The sequence below is a fragment of the Dromaius novaehollandiae genome, chromosome Z (assembly GCF_036370855.1).
Source record: "Dromaius novaehollandiae isolate bDroNov1 chromosome Z, bDroNov1.hap1, whole genome shotgun sequence".
In the NCBI taxonomy this organism is placed as follows: domain Eukaryota; kingdom Metazoa; phylum Chordata; class Aves; order Casuariiformes; family Dromaiidae; genus Dromaius; species Dromaius novaehollandiae.
In genome coordinates this window covers 83994485-84013493 of record NC_088132.1, presented here as the reverse complement: position 1 = coordinate 84013493, position 19009 = coordinate 83994485, and the positions used below count along the sequence as shown (strand labels likewise).

The 19009-nt window shown below is 42.4% G+C and overlaps 1 protein-coding gene across 1 annotated transcript; it reads left to right on the top strand.

Annotated features, from left to right (window-relative positions):
* The first annotated feature begins 208 nt into the window (after positions 1–208).
* Positions 209–18705, top strand: LOC135325028 (coiled-coil domain-containing protein 68-like). The gene is made up of 11 exons (XM_064502389.1): positions 209–233; positions 371–429; positions 4983–5125; positions 8422–8565; positions 9174–9299; positions 9687–9815; positions 12541–12623; positions 14134–14239; positions 15457–15540; positions 17320–17396; positions 18180–18705. Exons 2-11 carry the CDS (start codon positions 411–413, stop codon positions 18244–18246), a joined length of 978 nt encoding a protein of 325 aa, XP_064358459.1. The 5' UTR covers positions 209–233; positions 371–410; the 3' UTR covers positions 18247–18705.
* The last annotated feature ends 304 nt before the right edge of the window (positions 18706–19009 follow it).

Here is a 19009-nt window from a genome sequence, read left to right as displayed (position 1 = left end):
CGCGCCCCGAGGCCGCCCCGGGCCTAAGGCCGCCCCCGGGGCGGGCAGGCCGCGCCGCCCGGGCCGCCTCAGCGCGGGGCGGGGCGGGGAGGGGCCGGGCGGCCCGGGACCTCCGCGCCGGAGCAGCGGGGAGGCGGCGGCGGCGGGGCCGGGTGGGTGCTGGGGTCGCGTCCCTCGCAGGCCCCTGTCTCCCTGCCCGGCTCGGCGGCCCCCCTCGGGCCCCAGCTCGGCAGGTATCGGGCCCCTCTGCCCTCCTCACCCGGGGTCGGTCCCCCCAGCCCGGGGTCCCCTCACCCGGGTTCCCCCCCCCGCCATCTTGGGCTGCCCCCTTCTTTCATCCCTCCTTTCACAGTAACGCTCTTGCTTTCAGGTCGCCGCGGGGAGCCGTGCCCGTCCCGCGCCCCCGTAGCATGTCCTCCCCGTCCAAAGGTGAGTCTCGTCTCCATCGCGCTGGAAACGCCGGGACAGACCCGCTGCTCCATAAAACTCCTCGGTTTGGGGCACCGCGGCAGCGCCCGGGGGCCCCTTTCGCCCAGCACCTGCCAGGCCGAGCGGCGCGGGGGGACGAGGCGAGGGTAAAGACGAAGGGTGTAAAGACAAAAAGTGAATTATTCTTCAGGAACGACTTCGTTTCTGCACATCCAGTGCAGTTTGGATGAACAGGTATCTCCCAGCCAAGTCTGTGGGTTGTTTAGTGAACTGTCCCCACTGATTTCTTGTTCTTAATTCCGCGTTGTGCTCTTAGTCACCGGTTATCTGATCTTCTCCCTGTGCCGTGGTTGTCTGGCAGAAACGCTTTACTGCAGTGGGAGAGTATAAAAAAGGGTACGTTTGCCTGAGGACAGGTGATCGTGTTTACATGTACCTTCAAGTATTCATTCAAAACTGCTTCTCAATTACTTACAAGAACAACGGTAGCAAATAACCACTTTCCTGTGGAAGCTCACAAACAACAGACTGATTGAAAGATGAATGAATATTGTATAAACTTCTGCCCAGCTGTGGAACAAATGCAGTGTTTATTTACCTCTCTGGTCCTGTAGCGTTCAGGTGCAACAAACAAGGAGAAAATGGAGTAACCTTATGTCTGAATTACAGGGCTCAACTGGAGACTAACATGGAGTTATGTTATCTGAGTGCTCCAAATAATTGCAATTAAATTGATTAAGTTCAATTAGAATGACTCTCGTAGTTACATAACTGGTCCTATTATCCAGCCTTCACAAAGAGGAAGGAAGAATTGCTTTGCAGATAGTTTGTTTTAAAAGTTGAAGCCAACTGTGAAATCAAACTGTTATTCACTAAAACAGTTTTTTTTTTGTTTTTACTTTCCATGGCATATGTGACTGCTTTATTAGGTTTCGTGTATGTGTGTACATATATATGTGTATATATGTAGTATGCATGGAAAATCTCTCTGGGTGTAATATAGCTGAATGAGTGCATGAATAATGCAGGTACAAATGTGATCTTTGAAAGAGAATTCTGTAGGCAGAAAGGAAAATTAAATTCTATAGCAGAGTTTTCATGGGACCTTATTTTGGAGAATATATATTGAACCTTACTCAAAATAACCGTATTCTGAGTGCATATTGGGATGTTCCGTATATAAGCAAGGGTAGTGCTTTCCTGCTTGGTGTATTCCTGATTCTCTTTTGCATGAGCTTTATAGCAAGCAACTTATTGTAAGCAAAAGCAGAGAGACATGCTTTTATATTCATAAAAATATAACAATCCTGTGTTTGTCACACTTATGTGGACAACTTCAGGTCTATTAAAGAAAATCTAGCTTGCTTGACACGTCACAGAAAGCTGGGTGCTTATGCAGGGTGGCAGAGGGATGTTTCTGTGAATATTAAGCCCCTTAAAGTGTGCCTTCTAACAAGGAAAGTCTGTGAATAATAGATGAACTTGGGACTTCTTTTCAGATTTGCTTCTAAAGTAGAGAAAGTATTTGTGTGCTGCAGGAAGTCAAAGTAATTCTTCTGTCTCTATTCTTTCTGTAAAGATGTGTTAAAGAAACCCACCGGATATCTCTTTGCGAAGCAGACAGTGGGTGGTGTTGAATTCTAGCATTACCTGGCATTGTTCTGGCTTTAGTGCAACTATTGTGCTGACAACTCTTCCACTCTGCAAGGACAGAAGTGCCAAAACGAATATTTAGGTCCAGCCTTGCAGTTCTGCAAACTCTTGCTCGTTTGCTCCCTTGCTGTAGAACGAGGACTGTACCGAGGACTTTTCACTCCCAGCTGAATGCCTTGAGCTCAGGTTAGAGATTATTGCCCTTTATTGCTCTCTTCTCTTGGCTCAGCTTCTTTGGAGCCAGAAAAACAATTCAATTCCTGGACTTCTTCCCTGGGGGCAGGTAAAGATTTCAGTCTGAATTATCTCAGGCCAAAGGGATTAATGATCCGGAGCGCCTTTGTTTTAGGGTTAACTACTTAAGTTCATTGCTAGACGGCAAGGGAAGAGAGGAAGAGGAAAAACAACTACCCAGAGGAAAAAATGAAATTTGTAAATTATTTGTATCTTTGGTGGGAAACACCTTCTGTATCCATGGAAAGCCTCTTCTGTGCCATGACTGTAAGCAGGTAGAATTTCCATTTCATCTTCCTGTCTGGATAGGCCACCGTGCTGACAAATGAGGGACGATGTTTGGAGTGTATTCTTATATGCAAGAAAAAAGTGTATACTTTTAATTGCTTGAGATCAAAGCTCTCAAGGTTGTATCTGGATATACAGCTTTGCTGTTCAAGTAGAAGTTATGATCAGAAAGTTAGTTTTGCCACCTTTTAGTCATGGCTGGTTTTTACAGCCAGATGTTGACCTTATGCCTTCTTGTCATACCTTGACCACCTGGAAGCTAGATTACAGGGGGCTCCTCTTTGGCTTACAAGGTCTCGTTGCAAAGACTTTGCAGCGCACTCGCTGAACAGTTGCTTTGGTATCTCCGGTCCGTGCTGCTGGCCTGCTAGTGTCGGCCTGGATTTCAGATCCGAGTTTTGACCTACAAAGGCTGCTTTCATCTGGCACTGTCCTCTTAAAGCTGTGGGAGGTCACAGGGACTCGGCTGTCAGCGGCATCTTGGACTTCCTTGGCGTATCAGACGAGGGACTGGTAGAAGGGCCGTGTTAGGGGGAGGTTGCTGCTTTCCTCCCCTCTCGCATATGTCCAAAACAGACCATCTCCGTAATGATCAGGGTTATGGTACCTTTTTACGCTCCTGACTTTTAGATGAACACAGAAGACTCAAAAGGGAGTAGTGAGAGCTTTTATTTTATTGCTCTTTTAATTTGTAAATCTCCTAAGAATTAGACTTCTAAGTAATAGCCCAGAGCACTTAAATCTCATGTGGTGAATTTCTTTATCCTTATTTATAGATAATTTATAACTTAGTCTTTTGTTTTTTGCCTGCCTGGGACACATGTTAACATAACAAATTGAAAATATCTCTAGTCTGGATGAGCTGCTGCTGATTCACCTGGGCATTTATACAAACGAGGTCCATGCGGCTCTTAGTGGAAATGAGATCCTTCCTCTATTACAGCAATAAATATTTCAGATTGCCTAATTATATTTTATTAGAAAATGATTTAATTAAGAAATGTGCTAGATTGAGAGCGCTTCCTGTTAGTGCTGCAATACTTTATGCTGGGTTGGCTGAACAAAAGCAAGAGGGTTTGGCCTGCAGTATCAGTACAGTGCAAGTAGGACTGTTATTACTGAGTTGATCTACAGTAACCCCAAGTCTTTGAACTTCAGTTTTTTTTAATAAATAATTTACAATAATACTTCATTTTAAAATGCATCTGTAGGCTTTGTAAAATCCAAGCACTTTTTGTCTCTTCTGTTGTGAACCCATCCACAGCCTCCATGCTGTGTAAGTGGCTTTAATATTCCTCTGTGCTAGTTTTAATTAGTTTTAGATACTTCAAATGTCCTTGTTAAAACTCAGCTTGTCCGACGTGCACTTGTAAGCTTATTAACTACACCTGGAATAGGACTGGAAACACGTATCTTCCAAGATACACAAATTCACTTCAGAGTAATCCAGCTGACACTGGATGTCACCATTGTACAACACAAATGTAGCTGAAGGTGATTGGGACCTTATATTCAGTGCACAATATAGAAAGAAGAAGCCTTATCTCTTGTCTCCCATCTATTCCCCCAGGTGTTTTTTTCATGAGAGTTATGGTATCATTCAAGCCTTGTCCTGCTCATATGTAATGAGCAGCACAGGTACTCCTACTGAACCTGATTAAAATTAGTTCTGTGCTCTTACTTTGATATAGTCATTGGGAACTCAGTACACCTATTAGTCGGTAGGGTTGTACTGTGAAGAGGGCCCTAGATAAAGGAACTCTTCTAAAAAAGAAAAAAAAAAAAAACCAGTAGTGCGTTATGAAGGGAAGGAGGGGACAATTGCTTCTGAAGGAACCACTGCTGAAATTAAACTGCAGTGTGAAGCAAGTAGGCCAGATCCGTCTCTTTATTACACAGACCCAAGTCTGGACTAAATTCAATGAAGGCAGTGAGATTACTGTGGAGGGTATAACTGATGTATAAACTTCTAAGATAGATGACAAAAGTCTTGTTTCGTTCTTAGTTAAATTATGTGCACGTGTGGAGTATTCACGTACTCGCTGACAGCTCTGGGGAACCTCTGGCCTCACGACTTCTGAAGTAATATGAGACTGTGGTGTACTTTGCTAGTAAAAAGCCATTGAATTCTTCAGCAAAAATAATGTGTGAATGTATCACTTTCCCCATATATTAAAAAAAGTTAAATGTCTGTATGTCTGTCTTAAGAAAGTGATTCTTAATGTTTGCTACTTTTTTATTTGTCCTTTAAGCTTGAAATATCTGCCTGACTCCAGCATGTCTTTGAAGTTGAAATGGTATTAAGAGGAGTGGAATAATGGAATTATTCCCTATACTTGCATAATAAAACAAACTTTGCTCTTCTCCCATTTGTACAGAAAAGAAAAATGCACGTATAGTGACAACTACTGTACTGCTCACTGAACACGTAACAAGAGAGGACCGAGGCTCAGAGGGAAATTATCTCCTCTATGGATCCTCTTGTGCCGAAGTCACTGAAGAAGCTGAATATGTGAAAAAGGTATTTTTGAAGTTGTTGTTGTTCTGTTCCTTTCTTTGCTTTTGTAGAAAACATGATAAGCAATAGTAATAACTACTGAAAAAGAAAATTCTGACCCTTATGGCAATATACAGTTGTTTATCTGGACAAACCTTTGATTTATGCATTTATTCTAGAATCACTGTTTACTCTGCATTAACAACTTAATTATAGCACATATAGTTATAGATAAACCTCTTTGAAATTAGTGAGTTTTTTCCACCCCTCATTTAGGATTGTTGCAAGAGACACTTACGTGCCGGTCCCCACCCAAACTCACAAGTATGCAGAGGCAGAACTGGGGACTGTTTGCTTGGGATAGGAGAAGAGCACGCAGAAGCAGGGTACAGTCTGAATGTGCTCCAGCAGCACAGCACTAAGGCAACGTCTGTGAGCTATGGTGGTGATATGCACGTCCAAAAACATAAGGTCTTAACTTTTGCAGCTGAACCAACAAGGTGTCTAATAGTGTGACTGACGAGCAGATTGATAATAGGCTAATGATCAGATTGTCCTGGATCCATCAAAAGTCTAACAGAAATTTGGTATCTTATGGAAAAAGACAGGAAGATGGAAATGAATGAATATACAACACTTAAAGCTATACGGCATGACTGTGCGTGTCTTTGGAGCTTCTTTGCTTCCTTTACGTATAAAAAAAGTAACTAAGCAGTTAGAAAGTGCAGGACAGATGCATTAAGCTTTAAAAATGATAAGAATAGAATACTGTGAGGTATGATTCATAAGAAAATAAATGTATCTAAAGCTGCTGCTCAAGCTGCTAGACAATTTGAACAGCACACTGGCAGTATATACTAATATACTTGCAGGTTCTTGTTTGAAGCAGTTTGATAGATAACATCAGTGCTGAGCTGAGTAGAATAGCTGGGCTGGGTCCCTCGAAGAGATTAGAAACACTCTTGAGCAGTCAGTGAGCAGCTTTATCTGGAACAGAAATACTGGTTTGAGGTACCTGGAAAAGCAGTACCTCGGTGGGCTCAGAGCGGCACGTGGGAAAGGCAAGCCCTGGAGGTGTCAGTCAGCAAAGCCAAGAGCTACAGCAGTTCTGAGGAATGTGGAAAAAATCTTTTTTCTTTCCTGAATGCCAGAGGAAATTTAGGAAGAGCATAGTTTACTGCATGCCTTTAATGAAATCCTGTGTAGTGACAACCCAAGAAATACCTTGCTCCATTATGGGCTATTCCGTCCAGAACAGAGGACCTCAAACTTTTGATTTAAATTAAAAAGAAATAAGATGTCTTAGTCCTCTTCATAATTACATATGTGAAGTTGTAGAATGAATACTGTATCTTTGAATCTGGAAATTTTACCATGAATTCTCAAGCCTCTCATAACCCCAAATCTTCTACATGAAGCAATTACTGAGAAAAAGATATATTCTGTGGTGGTGACACTAATTCATAAAGGCTGCATGGTCTGATACACTGGTTGATGCAGACACTGCAATGAATAGGTAAAATATGCATCTTTTTTCATAAGCGATCTTGTGAGCAAGGAGACTTAGCTTAGTAGGATCTGATATCATATTTCTTTGCTGTAAGCAATAGAGCACAGTGATGATAATGCAAAGGCATTTTTTCTGCATCCCAGCTGAACTCAGAAGAGCACTGTAGCATGACTAACAAGAAGGATCAATGGGCTGAAACACTGCTAATTAATAATCACAAAAAGTTCTTTTAGAAAAAGTTCTTACTACTTTTTCTATTCAGTTGAGGAATGAGGTTGAAGAAAAGCCTCTGCAGTGGGGGAAAAAAAAGTGATTTTCTGGCTAGAACCCTTTAAAACACAGAGCTTATTCTTTGTTTTTAGTCGTTTATTTTTAAGAAGTGAACTTGATGTAAAGTAAGAAAGGCCATGTAAATGCCAGCGCATTCTGGCATAAATCTGGTTAATGGAAGATCATGTGTCTTGCGCGCGGTCTCAAAACAGACATGTAGAAAGCAATGAGCACACGTTAGTGAAAACCTGTGGAAAAAAGTGGTTTAAGCAATGTGCCTGCTGTCTGTTAGACACTGATTCTATCCCCATGTTTTCCCCAAAGTATCAGTTTTGGTTGTGTTCAACATGAGACCAGCTCTTCTCTTCTGGCAGTCCCTTGCTTCATTAACTCTACATTTTCTAGCCAAGAACCAAGGAAAGGCGGTTCTGGACACAAGAGCCTCCTTCGCTGCAAGAGCCAACTTCATCCCAGAGCAGTTCATCACGATAAAAATAGTGCTAGATCTTGTATTAAGTCATGTACCATACAGAGGTTTATCTTTAATTATCTTCCTTGCTGATTCCGTTTTTTCCCCTTTGGGGAAACCCCTGCTCCCTCGCTGGCGTGCTGCCCACTGTTAGCTTCTGCTTAAATCTATGTTCATCTCACTGTCTCTTTCCCTTACCCCCAGATAGTCTCCAGACCCCATTTCTGCTGGAGGCCCAGGTTCCCAACTCCATCTTGCCTGCTCTTGTCCCACCGTGTCCCAGTTTTCTTTTTCTCACTGAGTTCTGGTTACCACAGTTTTCTCTCAGTGCCCCAGATCCCTCCGACCCGCTCCCGGGAATGCTTTCGGTTCCTCTGCGGGGTTGGCACGTGCACAGTTTGCGAAGTACTAGAGCTCTGCCGTAGGAGCATGAGATCCTGGAAGGTCTGGTCACTAAAGCTGGGGGATTTTTTTTTTTTAAGCTACTTGCACCTTGTCTAACCTTTGTTTAAACTTTATCAGAGGTGCTTTTCTGCCAAACAAAAACCATTATTCCAAAGAGGCAGTCCTTAGGCAGAAAACAGATTCAGGAATGTTTCGCTAAAATAGTTAAAATACACTGGAGTAGTAAATAGCTGAAAGGTTCTTTTAATGGGAAGTGTTGGATAACAATTAATAATGTGCATTTCTGCAGCCTCACCTATAATACAGCATGTGCTGCAATATTCTAAAAGCTAATTAATCTCGTGAAATAACACTGTGGAGAATGGAACGTAGTTATTTATCAGGATTGACATGTTAATGCTTTCAGATGTAAAACCCTGGAGAGCTGAACAAACAGAACACTGTAATTTCTGTTAATTTATTGAGGGTGGTGAAACTGTTGTGACCGCTACGCTGTAAATAGTTTAGGCCTTGACTCTGAAGAGCTAGCTGTGGAGTTGTCTGTCCAGTGCTCCCTGCAGGAGGAAGAGAGGGATGCTAATAAGAAACAGGTCATAGTCATGAATGCTGGTTGTTAAAGCTGTTTTTTAGTATTTTTAAAATAATTTCCATGTGTATTTTCTTTAGCAGCTTCCTCAAATCTCAGGCAATAAGCTGGAGTCAAAGAACAGTATGTCTAGCTCCAGCTACAGTCCCATTGTGGTGAGGATGAAAGAAACAGAACAGCAGCTCTTGCTGGTGAGCAAGGAAAATCAAGTACTAAAGATCAAGGTGCGTTCCAGTTTTTTTTAAGGCTTGCAATGAGTATCTCTGCCTTGCGACCCCATGGACATTTAGTCCTGTTTGTGATAGAGTTAGTTGCTGCAGGAAAGCGCCTATTTGGTTCTCCTTTGCCAGGTCCTTTCCTTCTGGAGAAGGAACAGACCAGCTAGTACAAACTGTTTCATTCTAGTAGACAGTGAAATTCATATTGAAATCTGCTCCTGTATTTGATTTTTGGATATATTTGATTTTTGGATAGTGAGATGACATAGCCAGCTCTGTTGATAGTCGACAGCAGATGTATTTACAAGCAGTTGGAAGTACATCTCTCCTTTTAAATCATGAGCCTTTGTCATATGGCTCAATACTGAATAAATCTGCCTTTATTTGGAAACTAAAATGCCTATCACATCCCTGTTCACATTCCACGTTCATGGCATTGTTCACAGGTATTTAGGATTTTTTTTTTCACAAGGGTAAGTATTAGGATTTTTTTTTTTAACAAGGGTGAGTATTGGAATTTGATCTTGTATAGAGGGCTTATTTTTTGGCATCTAATTATAACATCACTTTTTTTAAAGCATAATACATGTTTCTTGTACAATTACTCTTTCTAGCTGGAAGCTACAAGAGAAGCAGGTGTACAGGCTCTCAGATCTGCATCCCAAACACTATATGAGAATTACCAGACTCAGTCAGAAGAACTTAAAAAAAGGCATGAGAATGATAAGAAGCAAATACAGGTACAAATCTCTCCTATGTTTGGGGGTGGCAATACTGTTCAGTACCAAAATACTCCTGGAAGATAGTCCTTCTGTTTATTTTACTTGGGGTCATATATAAATGTTTTTTGAATATGAACGATTTTAGGGGCTCTTTACTTTCAGAGGGTAATGCTTACCAACTGTGGGTCAAGTCGTCTTAAGGTATTTTGAGTTTCTTATGTTAGTGTGGAGACAGCTCACATTGGTAGGCAGCTCTGAAAATGGAGAGCACAGTTTCTTATGGGGACTCTGGCTTTCTGTGCTACATACTTTGGATCTAAGAATTCCAGTGTCTACTCCTCATGCAATATGGGAAATTAAAAAGAAAAATTATTTCAGTTTTTTTAATACCCTTCCTAATCATAGGCCTACCATCTTGAACAAGAACAAAAGCTCCAGCAAAATACAGAACAAGCCAGTCGCCTAGCTGAAGGAATCACAGAAAAATGCACCCAGATTACAGAAATGGAGAGAAGAGTGCAGAGGATGGAAGAGGTATGTCCATGCGGTCCTTTGTGTTCAGGAGTCCTGGTGAACAGGAGTCAACTTGCGCAAAGAGACCTCCCCTTTTGCTGTGAATTGTTGCCCTAGGACTGTCTGTGTCTGCATACTTCTGCTCCCCTGAGCTGGAGTTGTTCACCTGAGTCAAAGATATAGGTTTTCTGGAATTACATGTCTTGCCTTATTATTGTTTTGTTAGCTCCCATGCCAGGACAGAGCAACAGTGTGGAAGATGGTGCTTAGTCTGTTGAGGAGTTAATTTCTTTCAGTATTTGGGGCATGTTAGGTGTTGGAATTGAAACTAAAAGGACTTCTACCACGTTGCAAAAAATTCCTCTCCTTTATGCTGAATTTACTTTGGTGGTTTTAGTTGATTTGGAAGAACTGATGGTATCATACATAGTTTTCCTGTTGTATGCACTGAATAGCAGTGGGAATTACTGTACTAGAAATGCTATTTTAAAACTAAATTTTCCCTGTCCTGGGCTTACTGTAAATACAGGGTCGATGAATACAATACCTGCATGTAACTTAAATTAAAGCTGTTAAATGTGGAATAGGATGCATCTTCCCAAACATATGTTACTTGAGCTTCTAGTTTGCAGCATGCCGTAGCGAAGTCACCAATACGATGGAGGAGAAGCAAAGCAGGGGTGTGTATATTTTGCTTTTGTCTTCCAGGAAAAATTTAAAATATTACAGACCTGACCCCAGCTGTTCCAGAATGCCCTGCAGCTGGGCTTAGAGCACCTCGGGAAAGGGGTGCTCTGGTTCAAAGTCCCTTAAGTAGAGAGAAAGCTTTACTCTGTGGGCTTGTTTGGGTTTTTTTTTCCCCTCCTGTGAAAATGACTCGCTGCTAGACTCTGGGAAAAAGACCAGCCCCAGCTTGTCTTTCACATCTCCCTCTCTCCACATGGGCATCCGAGGAAAGTTTCTCTGCACTCGTTTTCAGACCTGCCGTTCCCCCTCCCTTTCCCCAAGCCAAGGCGAATGGCTCACCTTAACTGCCCGGGTTAGGGGCCGCTGACTGCTGCGGCTCCCGCAGCGCCGTGGGCCAGGTGGTGACATGCGTGGCCCGGTACTTGCTCTGGGTCCTCCAACGCTAAGCAGAGATGCGGCAGGGGTAGTTCTCCTGGGCCCTGCTATTCCTGTCCGCTGGTTTTGTGCTCCTGGCAGTGCCACGGTTTCTGCCTGCAGGGAAGCGCGCTGGGCTCGAGCTCCTGCACCTTCTGCCTGCTTCCCTGATGCCTGCCTTTCTACAAAGGACATCCTGCAGCTGGCATCGGGGTAGCATTTCAGTGATGCACACGTTTTCATCTTTCTTTTCAGCCCTCCCCCCCACTGCTCGTCCAAGTCCTTGCTCTTTTCCCTTCTCGTGTACTTCTGCCAGCCATCCCATGCAAGTGATCCCTCTAATGCTAGGAGTTTCACCACCAGTTTCCTTCAGATTTTTCCCTATATGGAAAAGATTTCAGTGATTTCTTCTTTCTCTGAATGTCCAAGCTGATAGCAGCAGATACAGTTTAGCATTTGGGTTTATGCTGTCTCTGGCAATAGCATAGTAACTTGTGTCGTGGACCTGATTGAGGAATGCAGCATGTGAAAAACAAAATAGTTTTGTGCAGTAACTACACGAAAGGTAGATACTGGCTATATAGATTTTATTCTTTGACATTTTTACCTATTTAACTCTCAACTCATATACCTAAGGGTTGTTGCGGTGCCTTGATTGTCAGAATTCTTTTTTTCTTGGGCTGGGGTTACACTTTTGTAGCCTGAAAAGGTGGGTTATAGGATGTTTTTTTGACTAATACTCATGTAATCTGCTTACAGTCTAGAAGGGATAGTATTGTAGCTGTGAAGGGAGGGCCTAAGAAAAGAAAGGAAGTGAATACTTTGTGGTGTTATTGGTGTTTAGACAGTTTATACAGTTGGAAAAAGCCATGATTTCAGACTTGGAAGTGTCTTATCTTTATTCTAACAGCAAAAATGTACTTTCCTTGTAACACCTGTCTGTGTCCAGGAATTTTGATAGGCTGTCAAAATAAAAATATATCCTCAAATGCAATCAATCAAAAAAAGACACAAATTTACCCAGACTTTTAGGATGTGTAATTTGCATTTTGGGGGTAGTGAATATGCCTCAACTTCTTAAAATGCCGCAAGACAGGTTCTGCCATCCTATTCAAGCTGCACGGAGTTTTTCTTCTGTGTATGAGACCTATGGGATTGAACACAGAGCAATGCACTGCTCAGCGAGAATAAAGCTGATAGGATCAGTCACTGCATTGATGGGTTTCTGGAAGTCAAATGTTATGAAAACGCACTTTTGAAGAATTTGCACCCTTCTAGTAACGCAACATCCCATAAATAGAATTGGACATAACAGTAGTAATGCAGTATCCACTGGCAGCTGAGCATAATCATTCACAAGATCTAAGTTTTATGCTAATTAAATAAAGGAGAGACCTCTTGTTTTAACAGTTTTCTCATGATAAATCAGGACATTGTTGTCCCTTTCGAAATCAATTCAGAGAGGTCAAACTGTTCTGTGTCTAAAGCTGATGTTGATATAGGTCCATTTGTAGGTGATAGTTGCTGAATTCTGTCTATTGTCAGATAGTGATTAAAACCATCAAATATTTAGTCAAATTTTTCTTGCTAATCAAATGATAGAAAGTGTAATATTGTTTTTATATAACTTTAATTGTTCCCTTAGGAAAAGAAAACTCTGATGGAAAGGAAGCTGTCACTGGAACAGATGCTTCTGCAGATGATGTCAAAGAACAAAGACAGCAAACGGTGATTGAATGCATATGAGAAAGTGTTTCCCTTTTTGAGGGGAATTATTTTATATGGAGTACCAGACAATAACTTGCTCAAGTTGCTTTTGGTAGTAAAATTATTCATGTCATAAACAATTGGTTCAAAACCTGAATTATGATGATTGTTTAAAAAAAAACAAAACAAAAAAACAGATCTTGGTGTACTATATCTTTGAGATATTGATTTTTCTCAGATTCTGCTACCTAGTATCTTTTCTTCCATCTTGCATGTACTAGTTGCTTCCCTTCTCTGATTCTTGCTTGAAGTTGATGCTGCTTTTTTGTCATTGTTCCTGCAACGAGTAAGGAAGTAGTCAGGAATCAGTAGATCTGCATTCTGTTACCATCACAGATCTTCAAGGCCACTTTATCTCATCTCTTTGAGCCACTGTACCCACTTGTAAAGTTGATCCTGGCCTGAAGAGCTTTTAGGTTAGGCAAGGAGCATCATTTATCTTGCATAACAGAGTGCTGCTTTCTGCTGGGATTTGTGTTCTAATAATAGAGCATCATGTCTGTAATGAAAAATGAACTGCTGATGAATGGAAGGGCTGTGCAGGGATTTGTGAATCATGCAGCGTTCCTCTCTTGCATTGACAACCTGAGAGGATTTTCACACTTTCGTATTTACAGACTATGTATCTCTACCTTCACTGACTGACAGAAGGTGAGAAGCTAAAAGACTTCTTGAATGGCTGGCTTTTTCCTGTTGGAATCCTTTTAACCAGCGAAATTGCACCATTGATTCTGTCATCTTTTATGCACAAAGCAACATATGCCAACACTGTCTCACTTGAAGTTGCATCCTTTTGCGGCAAGTGCGATTTTATTTAAAGCATACATGCTGTATTCATTTAACAAATACTTAGCCTAGCACTCATTTTTACATCTTGCATCTTCAGTTTGAGGGGTGTCTGCTGCAGAGTATGCTGTCCCTTTTCAACAGGGACATGCTACTTGGGGACTATCATTCCATAGTGTTTCAGAGTGACTTTAAGCAGCTCTTGTCTTGAAAGAAAGGACTCCCTTTTATGGCTAAAGTGTATTACTCAAAAGCACATTTATTTGCTCTCAGTGGGAAAAAACAATGCTGCTGTTTCTCCTTTTCTTCTCATCTCCTGCATAACAGCTGTGTATCTTCTTTCTCTTCTATCAGGCAATGCTCTGTTGTTTGTGGATTCTCTCATTTGTGAATTCAATTTATGAAGTTATTTATGAATTTCCTTACCAACAGTTACTAAGGGTAGAGGGTGGTCCTACCAGGTAATAAAGTCTGTCTCGGACTGCAGTTTATTTGTTCTGCTCGGTAAAGAAGTCTTTTTGTGTGTATTTATATGTGAATTACAGCCATGTATCTTCAGTAGCATTCAGAATATCCTTGCTAGCAACAAGCTTTTGAGTCCAGCCTGATGTAGGAAAGCACACTGGGCCATTCAGTCAGCCCTTGGGGAAAAACCTTAAAATGTGCTTTGCTTTTTCACTGCTAGGTGTCTGGCTCTTCAGATGGAGATTTCCACTCTGCAAGAACAGATCGGCCATTTGCAGCATGTGATCCAGGCTCAGCATCAGAACCTGCGCGGTGTGATACAGGAGGTCAGGCAGAGGTTGTTACATAGGACGGCTTTTTCGTGTTTGGGGAAACGAGCACTAGAGACTTGGTTCTGTGCTTTTGTCTTAAGTCTCTGACTGGTGAGGAGCAGCTTGCTCGTCATGTTTTGCCTGGTTTTGCATACCCTGCGTTCATATTCATTTTGACACTACATTTAAAATGGGAATGGCATCACTCTAAAAATGGGATTATGGTAGTGGTGTCAGTGATTTCAGACAAAATTGTTTGAATCTTCCTACAAGTCAGCTGAAAGGGCTGGGGAATGAAACGGGATGCCTGTTTTTTTTAGGAAAATGGAAATTCTACCAATTTTAGGTGTGGTGGGATAATCTTAAAAAATAGGCTGTGAAAGAATGAGAATAGTCATCTGCCCTGAGACAGGCATCAGGAGGTCACCGCATCTCCTGGCAGCTGTGTTGCTGGCTGTCACAGGAGGAGCAGTGAGCATGAGGAGAGGCACGAGGGCATGAGGAGGCCCCGCTATATTCTGCGCAGAGAGCTCCATCTCTGAGAACTGCAGCAGCCAACTACTAACTTGCTGAGGCAGTCAGTAAAATCTGTATGTGATAGTGCTGCTCTGGGGGCCCAGACCCCCTTGCTTCAATAGTCCCATCGAGCTCCCTGCTCGTTGTAGTATTCCTTGAAGCATCTGGTCACTGGTAGAGCCAGACACTAGGCTAGAAGAACCTGCCTCACAGCTACTTTTATGCTAAGTGAGTAGAGCTGTTTTCATGAACACAGCAAGTAAGCTTAGATACTGAGAGGAATACAACAAAACTTAAAGCAGTTAAACTGCTTTGCAAAGTAACTACATGGTGTGAACTGCTTTTACTGACAGTATTAACCTGCCTTGTGCCCTACGTGACTCATAAAACGTGTTTGTCTTCTAGTTGAAACAAATTCCCACGCTAATTAGTCTTCATATGTTCCTCTGAATATGCCAACAAAGGGTAGACTTGTTATACTAAGGATAATGCAGCACTGTGTTGAGACTGTTTTATAAATTGGTCAATCAATTATTCTACGTTTGAATTTTCCTATGATAAAAGACTCTGGGAGTCTCTCTATGCTTTAGAGACTTGAAATATCTGCATTTTTTCTGTTATGATGAGACTTAACACTGTGGTTTTATTTGTCATAGAAATGTTCTTACTGTTTTAAGGTTCTTAATCCATTATAAACTTCATGTTCCAACTCCTAGGTGGAGGAATTGAACAATGAACTCAGAAACCAAGACAAAAAAATAGGAAATCTGACAGAAAAGCTAAATGCACTTGAAGCTCAGGTAAAGTGAGAAAGAAACAAGGTATCTTAAACTAAACTTATACAATTTTGAGGTCAAGAGTAATTCTCTAAAATCATCATGTTTGACTCTATCAACAATTCAATAGGGAGCGATGTGGCAACTGCCTTCTAGCGCCTGCGTCTCATATTGCACCTGGTCCTGAATGCCATGAAAATCTCACCCGTTATGTCTGCAGTTACTTAACTAAACCCACAGCACTTGTGAATTAAGGAACGTCATCAGAATATACTAGCTTGTATTTTAACAACCAGTTCTTTGCCTTGACATTCACCATGGCTGCCTTGGCGACAAGCTTAGAAGTAAAAAGTAGAAAGGAATGACATGGGCATGGGAGATGAAAAGGCTGCAGGAATCAGGATTTTAAACCTGTAATTGGCGTGAGAATTTAGCAGCGAGGTATTAACATGGCAACCTGTGACTGACCCTTCAGGTGCTTGCATGCTCAAAGCTAACTATGCAGAGCAGTCCAGTTAAGCATGTATGGGTGAAATTTATGGTGCATGTCTTTCAGTTTTGTGATCACTTCCTGGCCCGCTTTCTGCCTCTGGGGAATCAAGTCTTTGTTCTTTGCCCGCTTCCCTCTGATTGTTTCTTATTTAACTATTACTAGCAAATATTAAAATTCAGGGTTGCATGGAAACTAGCTCTATGTAAAGGCTGACTTTTTTAATCCTTTTATTTTTGGTGTTGGTGTTATTTTAACTAGTTTGGATCACAACTTAATTGTATGTTCTGTACTGTTTTCAGCCTATTCTTTTTACTCATCTGCTAGGGCTGAGTGAAATACCAGACTTCAGAACTCTAGAAAATCCGTATTTGTGTTACAGTTCTTGCTGGTATCAACATAAGCTGTCTTTCTTAGATGCATGTATTTACATGCGGTGGCAAGAGCTATGTTGCTTTGTTTTCGCAAGACTTGTCAAAATACAAGTTAGTGCTAAGGTTCCTGCCCAAGGGCTTTTAGGGTTGCTAAACCTAATGCTGCATCTGTGTAAGATACTTGGCTCTGCCATTTCTTTGCGAGGCTGAGGGCCAGGTAACAAGCAGCGCTTGATGGCTGTTCCGTCCTATCACTACTCTACTTTTCCTTAGGTAGTTTAGTGCCTTTGGCCAGATTCGGATATGAATCTGTATTAGCTGCCCCAAGCCTGTCTGCTCCCAAACTCCTGATTTAGAAGTGGATGTCCAGGAGCTGCTTAACCTTGAAAGTGTTTGAAATCCTCGGCAGCTTCTGCTGCTTATTCTTACACTACCCAGTCACCGTATCCTCTGTGGATGCCCAGAACTGCCCTGACCTCAGCTGCCCTGCCAAAGCTTCATGAGAGTTAAAATTTAGGGTGAGTGGTGTCGGTGTCTCTTGTGGGGTCTGTCTTGGTCAGCCTGCACTCCTGACTGCCCCCGTTCCAAAGCGGGGCAACAGCAACCCGCTGTCTTCGGTCAGGAAACGTGGTTGATGGTGAAGAGGGAAGAGAAAGTGTAAGAAGACTTTGACCAGATCTTTCAGCATCTCTGACCTTCATCGCCCCATGCTTAGGAACTTGAAGTTCCTTCAGTTGCTGAGGTTGTCTGTATGGCAACATCTGTTTTTTATTTCTTTACGCTGTATCTTCCACTCAGTTAAAAAAAAAAAAAAAAAAAAAAAAAAAAAAAAAAGAGAGAGAGAGAGATGACCTTTCTGAACAAGCTGCAGCCTCTTGTCATCCAGGCTTGTTTTGTCTGCTACGTTATGCTGAGAAGAATTTTTTTTTTCCCTTGCAGAATAAAGAACTTAAAGAAAAAGTGGAATTATGGTCTGGCCAATCCAAGACTAAAGTTTCCAGAGGTGTCATGACAAAGTAAGTGTCTTTGAGTGTATTCCATGACACATGAACAGCTGAGTGTGCTATTTGCAGGCCTCGCCAAACTTCACTGCAGAGTTTTGGAGGAACTGATTCTGCCCTTGTTGGAAGTAATCAGATTTCATCCTTCAGGGGTTATTTTCTTTATAAATGAAAGAGGAAACACCAAGCTCTACTTCAGACTTGTTAGCTAACAGTGTACCTGATGAACTGATGGAGCTTTATGCCTGAATGCCATGCTGCATTCCAGATCAAATGGGGCATGCTCAACAGCTCAACCAAAGGCAACCATAGCAGCTTGTACATCAGTTTAAAATTAAACAAGGCAGATCGTGGTAACTGGGAGGTGCGCACACCCACACCAAGTCAGGAGAGGCTGTGCTCACCCTGTGAGACCAAGTAACTCGGTAGGTTTTTCTGCAGTGTATGTTCCTCAGCTCCAGTAGATCTGGATTCAAGTTTCTGCCCTCAGTTGGCAGAACAGGAGCTGGAAGTCAGCTCCTCCGTGTGCAGGGCAATAGTTATAAAGCCTTGAGTTAGTGCAGTATTATAGGGGTAGATTGTTCCTTGGGTTCTAGGAAAAAGCGGTTTTAAACAAAGGGGGGTAAATCTCTCTGTGAATGAGTCATGTAGCTGAGACCGCTGAACAGTGTTACCTGGATTGCAGGAAACGATTGCAGCGCTGGGCAGTCGATTGACCACCTTTTGGTGGATTTAAAATTGGCTTCGAGCTGTGAAGATTTTTGAATGATCTCTACCTTTTTGTGCTTTATTTTGCAGCACAGCACGAAACTTTGGAACATCACCGTACTTGATGCTCACCAGGATAAGGAAGCAAGAAAGCTAGGTGAACAGCTGGATGTTTGTCTTGTACCTTTTTTGATGTGTTGCAATCCTTAACTCCTATGTCCTTTTTGCCACTGCAAAGCACCTTCAACACTTGCTGCTTTTTTTTTACGGAACATGGTACAGAAGTGGCACTCCAGAGCTGCATTTAGAAGAATAAGCCTGGAAGCAAGGCAAGAGCTGAAGAGATGGTGAGCTCATTAATGCCCACACAGCCCAAATGGCAAAAGCTGCCCCGGCTGTGCCTGGAAGGACACAGTGCTGCTGCGTAGCTGCACCGCTGACTGTGCACCCTGCGTAGCGCGGGCAGCGTGCGCCTGCCTCCACTGCTGGGCAGTGGCACACCCAAGGGCTCCAACCATACGGACTGCTGCAAAGACTCAGTTTTAGCTGCTGCTCGAATTTAGGCAAGATTATTTTAAAATAAACTTTTAGATACTCTGTTACATCAGCACAGTCACCACTTTCCTACCTCGTCTTTTATCACGAACTAATTGACATCGTGGAAATTAAGACTAATGGCTGGCTGTGATCCTGAGCTTTCAGTAAGGGTTGAGGGAGCTGCCCTCCATCTGGTTCTTATATCCTAAACTCTTCAAGGATGTCTCTGAGTTTGTGTCAGATTGGCCTTCAGCGATACAGGTACCTACACAGCTTGTTTTAGGAGCAGCAACACCGTACTGCAGGCAGTGCCCCAGGTGACAAGGAAGTTACCAGTTTCTGCTATAAACATGCTCTTGCTTTCCTGAAAACCTGCTGTGGCA